General features: G+C 39.7%; 1 protein-coding gene across 1 annotated transcript in view; it reads left to right on the plus strand.

The window, feature by feature from the left end:
• Positions 1-7200, plus strand: part of LOC109475075 — a 46397-nt gene that overhangs the window by 35180 nt on the left and 4017 nt on the right. Inside the window, exon 5 of the mRNA XM_019775618.1 lies at positions 4110-4345. Within this exon, the coding sequence (XP_019631177.1) occupies positions 4110-4345 (236 nt within the window). The remainder of the gene's footprint in view (positions 1-4109; positions 4346-7200) is intronic.

A 7200-nucleotide genomic window follows, 5' to 3' on the forward strand; every position in this document is an offset into this window, starting at 1 on the left:
TGGTCCTTTCTTAGTTTTCCGTTAATTTTGCCAAAATGAAAGCAAACTCAGTTGGTCTTGTAGTTGAAGAGATATCATTTTATCCCATATACTGTTCCGAATTATTCCCCGGCAGATACGGTTACTTGACTTCAGGATGTGTAGCTTCGAATACAAAAGCCAAATAATTATTGACTTTGGCAAAGTGTTGGGTATAGCTTTAGGCTTTAGGTACAGGAACGGAACAGTTGCCCTCCTCATGCCTTTGACTCAAATTCTTATTTTTCAGACTGGGAGTGCCATTTTCCATTTACGTACGAAGGAAAAACCTACGATTCCTGTACCACCGTCGGTCATGACCGTCTCTGGTGTTCTTTCACCGCGGTCTACCAGGGCAGATGGAAAAACTGTGACGTAGGTAAGTTCATGACCACACTTTCTCCTGCACTGCCCCCTGCACGCAGCTGCACGACAAGACCTTGCCACAGCTGTGTACCGCCTCGTGAGACGGCCCCTCTCCACCAGTGTTCTACTTAACGGGTCCCCAGGCAATGACATTACACTAAACAAAAGCCTTTCACATGCCTTCCACACCTACATCACTTCAACAAACCGTTTCTAGGCACTTCCAGCTGTTCCTCCTAGCCTTGTTATTGATGTGCCAATTTTCTCTTATGAGGTAGTACTGTATATATATATATTTTTTCTGGACCTCTGACCTCCAAATGCATTATTTTTATTATGTATATATATGTACTTAATTAATCAGATTGATACAGGTTAGTTTAGGTTATGATTGTTCTTGTATTTCATATTGTATTGAAATTATGTGCTTTTTGTGTTTTGTCCTTATATGTTGACTCTTTAATATCAGCTTTGCTGCCTTGAGAGTCAGTGTAATGTCCTGTTGCATTTTCAATAATTAAAATAAAATAAAATGACCACGATGAAATGGTTTTGTCCCCTTCTACATTTTGCATTTCTGGTTCTGTGTAGGACGTGGCCAGAACAACCTGTGCAAGCTTCTTCTCTCCATGTACCTTCATCCACACTTAACTCACCTGTCTTGTCCTACATGTACCCATGTAAACACAATCGAATATCTAATGTGTGTTCAGTTTTTTGCCGTTTGAATATTTTCTGTTTACTCTCAGACTAACAAAGACCTTTTAATCCGAAATAGTGCACGGCATAAAGAGACGAAAGGGTTTTGAGTGTTTGTACAGGCCGTGTATTCCGTCGATATTATGCATGGATGTAAATTATGTTTTTTTTTCAAGCAGATGTTCTGATCATATGCATGGTAGTCGCATGGCGGACCGATAGAAAATTGGCTATGTGTTCGCAGCTATAACTCGCGATCCCCTGGCTGCATTGGTGTGAACCCAGTGTTTTGACTGCGAACACGAAAAACCGTCTACCCACAATACGTATACATGTACCTCCTTCGCGGCATAATGATTACTTCACATAGATCTGTGTTCTACGGACTCTTGTTGAAGATTTAGAAAATGTCCCGAGGGAGCCTACCTCTGGGCCCCTACATCGCGAGGGCCTCTCCCCCCCCCCCCTTCAAACATTAGTGGACGCACTCGGGGGCCAGGAGGGGCGGGGTGCTGGTGTAATGAGCGCTTAATACTAGGCCATAGTAAAAAAACAACACATCCAGGTACCCGAATCTGCCGTGTGACAAAGAACATGCACATCAATTTACCGTTAAGCGTTACCAACCGTCCTGAATTTACCGTTAAGCGCTGTCGACCTCGCTGAGCTTACCGTTAACCGTTGTCAGGATCCCCCGTGTAGACCCTCATATGGGACGGTTTAGTAGCCTTCCTGAAGACTTCTTAAAGTAGCTAAAGAAACATTCCCTCATTAAAGAAGGCTTTTATCGAAGAAATATGAAGTAAGCATCATCCATTGAAGTATGCATGGTTGAAAAAATCATTTTGTAAGTAAATATTGTTAATGAAACAGCTTGTACCTTTGACAGGTGTCAATGTTGCTCTTGACAAGATGGCGTACCAAACAAGCACCAACATGACCTATGGGTTATACGCAGCCGTACCCAGCCGTGCAGTAGACGGCATCACCAGTACCGACATGCGGACTGGTTCCTGCACACACACCGAGGAGGAAAATAACCCTGCCTGGTGGGTCAATCTGGGCCAACCGTACATGATTGAAAGGTAAGGGTTTGAATGTTGCGTCAAGAAAACAGTTTTAGGTAGCATCAACTACCATTCGTCAATGACATTAGAACATTCTTAAAAAAGGAGCTTCATAATCACGAACTATTGATTGATTTTCCTATTCTGAAACAACAGGAGCTTTCTTTACTAATTTGCATCATCCTTGTCTTGACTTTGTTTCCTTTTGAACTATAAGAATGTAGTTCAATGTAGAACAAAAATTTAGTTTTTCTTACACCATTGTAATTTCTTACATGGAGAAATATTTTCTTCCATGGAGAAAATTAAGAAAAAAACAAGTAAAAATAGAAAACCACAAAGAGGTCTTATTCTCACACAAGGAACGATTTTCTTGTTTTTCTGTAGTGAAGGAAGTGTTTTAGAAAAATTCTCTTACAAAAACATTTTCTAGAAATTTAAGTGAAACTTTCATGTTTCTTCTAATATTACAGGAAAATATTCTAGCATATTCTTGTATCTTCATCAGCAGATTTAAATTTTAAGAAATACAAGAATTTTCTTCTTGACAAGGCCAATGCTTCTGCAAGTATTGATTTCTTAAAAAATCTTGTTTCTCTTATCTACGAACGCCAAGAAAAAAATTCTTGTTTGAAAACAAGAATTAATTTTTTACTTTTCTTAAAATATGACAAGTCGTAACCTGACGCAAGTATTACATTCTGGAATATTTATTGTTTTTCTGGTGGTGCTCCTTCTAGAATGAATGAATGAATGAATTGTTTATTTCGATACAAACTACACATCGTTCAAAACATACAGTAGCAGCTATTTTTAGCTGAAATGATATATGATTTACATTACATTCTTTAAAAAGAATTTCGAGATCTCATACCTCCATGAAATATGGGCTTAATATGTTAATGTAAATTTCTTCTTTAATTGTGCAAATTACCTCTGCATTAACATGATATATGCATCATGATGTATGTGAACTTTTAAATAAAGGTACAGATATACCAAGTATGACATTCCCATCATTCACCATTAAGAAATCATAGAATCTTTGCATAAAATATGCAAATTAGGTCGTCATTTGCATAATTAGTATCTGTTGATGTTCTGCCTGCCTACATTACATGTATGAAAGTAGTATAATGTAAAACACTGTAATTATAGAATTTCCTCATTAATTATGCAAATATAGTCCTCATTTGCATAATTTGCATTTGATCATGTACATCTCTCTCTCAGCTACCTACACACCAAAAATTTTGAAAATATGTTGTTCCTATCTGGACTTATTGGCTTTTAAACATTTCGCCAGAAAGTGCCCTGCATTTCCAGAAAAAGTTGCTAGGGGGACCAAACTCACACCACTTATTCCTGACAGGAAAAGCAATCTGTCAACAAAACATCAAGTCCATAGCATGTTCAGGACAAAAGATACAAAAACCGGAACTTCTGCTGCAGTACCGAGGTCATCCACCAGGAGGCCTATATTTGACCTTGACGTTTGAGTTCGAATGGCTACGTCCTTATACAAACAAGACTGAAAGTTAGTTTAACTTGGAATTCCCTGCAATTGATCACAAAATATATCTTAATTGCAGGCAACATTGCGGTAGAAACAAATACTGGGATTTAATAGCCTCATAGATGTGAGAAATGCATAGTTTGCTGTACATCCAACAGTTTTCATGGTAGGCTATCAGCACTATGCAAGAAAAAAGTCATGATTGCTTGAATCCCAGGAATTATTTTCTTTAAAATGTAGTTTAAAAAAAACGTATATTTTATTCACTGAACACGCCTAGTATATATAAAGTGCTACATAGTCCTAATCTAACGGTAACTTGTGACAAATATAGATACTTTTTACACAAGCATGAGGCTTGGAGGCTTGTTTAAGAGTCAACGTATGATAACCTCTTTCTATCATGTTTCAAAGGACAACGTTATTGTTTTTCAAATATACAGAGTAGTCATCTTCAACCGCCGGGACTGTTGTGTGGAACGAGTCAACCCTTTCAACATCCACATTGGAGATTCCAAGGAAGTCATTAGGAACCCTAAGTGTGGTGGGGATCATTGGATCGAGGTGAACAAGCCGTCCGTTTCCATCCCGTGTCAGGGGATGTGGGGACAGTACGCGGGCGTTCGTCTTCCCGGTTCCAAACGAATACTGAGCCTGTGTGAAGTCCAGGTCTTTTCAGGTAGGCATTATATCTCCTAAACATGATCATGTTATCATATTTACCTGCATGGAAAATGGAGATATTGTTTATGGTATGCGTGTGTGTGTGTGTGTGTGTGTGTGTGTGTGTGTGTGTGTGTGTGTGCGCGCGCGCGCGCGTGTGCGTGTGGATCCAGAAGAATAAATATAGAGGGCGAGAGATTAGCCTAATATGTCAAACTAAACTATCCACAGAGCCGGCTTATGCCTGTGAAGGGAACACATTACGTCTGTCCTGCCCAGCGGGAGAAACGCTGGTGATCAGTGACGCCAACTACGGTCGTACATCAACAACCCATGCCTGCCCCTGTATCACCAGGTGCCTTACCAACTGCAGTGCAGCCAACAGCCTGTCCATTGTGACCGATTCCTGTCAGGGTTTACAGCAATGCGCTGTGAATGCAAGTAACGACGTCTTTGGTGACCCATGTCCGCTTATATTGAAGTACTTGGAGACAACATACCACTGTGCACCAGGTTAGCACGGTTCTTTTTTAGCCTGGAGGCCAAAGCCTGATAGAACTGACTAATGTATACCCTCTAGAGGCTTTCTTGGACAGGAAATTGATAGATTAATCAAAATTAAGAAATAGTTTTGGCCATAAGCAGATTAAAAGACAAGGGATCGATGAATCCTGCGTTGTTGAGATGCCTATGCTGTTGAGCATAGCAACAGGGAATATTTCAACCAAGGAGGTTACTTTCTTGCTTCAGCCGAACCCGTAATGATATCGTTAGAATTGTTAATCAAATTTGTGTACCTGCCATACCTGTTGTACGGTGTAAAAGAGTAGACTGTGTTGTATATGTACATGTTTGTAACGTTTCTGTATGTTGTTGGGTTCGATTTGTATTTTTATGAAATTGTATGTTTTAATGTGTGCCCAGGAATACCTGAAAAGCAGATCAATGGATCTGAGGTATTCCCTGGTGAAATAAATAAACTTGAAACTTGAAAGACTAAGTAAGAGGTGGGAGGGGGGCGAGATCTACGGAGCTGGAAAACCTTAACAATCCAATTCATAACGTTACATTCTGTTTTTGCGTACCACACAGCACACCATGCGTCAGATATGTTTTTGCGTACCACACAGCACAGTTTACACATGGCATAAGCCAGGCTTCAAGCATTTTGTCCATACTTTTTTTAAAAATGTGTGACAGGGGCTTAACAGGCGACCACAGAGAGAGGCGACCTTTGTTTTTTTAACCAAACCGAACAGAGATTTCTCGTCCTTCCAGTCTGCACGTATCCTCTTGGGATGGAATCTGGTGCCATACCCGATGACAACATCACCGCATCCTCTACCTGGGATGTTGCTCACGAGCCCTACCGCGGTCGGTTGAACGGAGTTGCTGGTGTGGGCGCTTGGTCAGCCAGAACCAACACCATCGGGGAATGGTTACAGGTTGGAAGACATTTTGGTACATTAAACAACCACGATTCTACCTGTTACTTCCAGAATGGGGGCGTATTATTTTAGGTGTCGTATAATTTATGCTAGCGTTATATTTGCATGTTTGAGTTCCAAAGTGACTGGGTGGAGCTTGGGTTTTTAGTTTGATTGACAGGGGTATGAGTCCGTATGAACGGATGTGCAATGCATGCGATCGCCAGAAATGTATGGAAACTATGGTGTAATAGTGCAGTAAGTTCTCTCATACAATCGTATGGCTAATACTACACTCGATGATGTGTTTTTATTAACACAAACCATATCGTAAACTATATACTTTACTATATCAGAATCTCTTATTTTTTGTTTGGATTATTGCGCCACACACGATATAAAATTCGCTGTTTCTCTAAGGTGATAAAATTTGAATTCCCCTTTCCGAACAATATCCCGCGTTGATGACTTCGAATCTGTTATGTTTAAAGTGTGAATGTCAAAGCTTTGCTGTAATGACAGTATCTTACTGTGCACAATGTGGGCTAATTTTAGCCAGCAGTGCACGCTATTTAAATATATGTAGTTAGTTCCCCAGCTTGAACTTCACGTGCATTCTATAACGAAGAACATCTATGCATTCAGGTGGATTTAGGAGAAATGAAGACCGTCACAGGCACCATCATTCAGGGTCGCTATCATCATGACGACCATTGGGTGACCTCCTACAAACTACAGTGCAGTGTAGATGGCCTTAGTTGGATCACGCATGCAAGCAGCAATGGCTCCGAGGAGGTAGGTTATATGAAGTTTATTGCAAATTCATGCCAGGGGGCTAATTGCAGATTACAAACATAAAAGAACAATTAAACGTAGTATAAAATAACTAAAATCTACATGATAAAAGGTAGTTGTTTAGAGCTATAGCTCTGTCTAAAACTATGTCTATGGGGTTTGACTTTTCTTTTTTTAGACCATGAAAGACGTAATGTCCCACCTTTTCTAAAATTAGTGGGTTTTGGGAAGTTTAAAGAAGGATTTCTTTGTCTGTAAGTTTAGTAAAATTGGGATAGATTGTAGAAGTTTGAATAGTTAACTCATTTCGAGCGTTGCTATGAAAGGAACAATTTGAGATAAGGTGTATTTCGTTTTCCACAGCCTTTGCACTACAGTATTTACACATTCTTTCACATACAGGTAGCCTTTTATACCGGCCTCTCTCTATCTCCAGAGGATGGGCGCTAACTCTAATTTTGCTAATGTTATATGCACAGATATCCCATTTTTTCTAGATCAAAAAGAAGAAAAACTCCAATCAGTCATAAACCATTACGCTAAATAACCATAGCGGCTGTTACATACTAGAGTTAAGGTTTGTACTTGCCACTAATATTGTTTATCACAATAACTGTATCGGCTTTCAGCTAATATATTATGCAAAAAT

The sequence above is a fragment of the Branchiostoma belcheri genome, unplaced genomic scaffold, assembly GCF_001625305.1.
Source record: "Branchiostoma belcheri isolate BF01 breed outbred unplaced genomic scaffold, Haploidv18h27 scaffold324, whole genome shotgun sequence".
Taxonomy (NCBI): domain Eukaryota; kingdom Metazoa; phylum Chordata; class Leptocardii; order Amphioxiformes; family Branchiostomatidae; genus Branchiostoma; species Branchiostoma belcheri.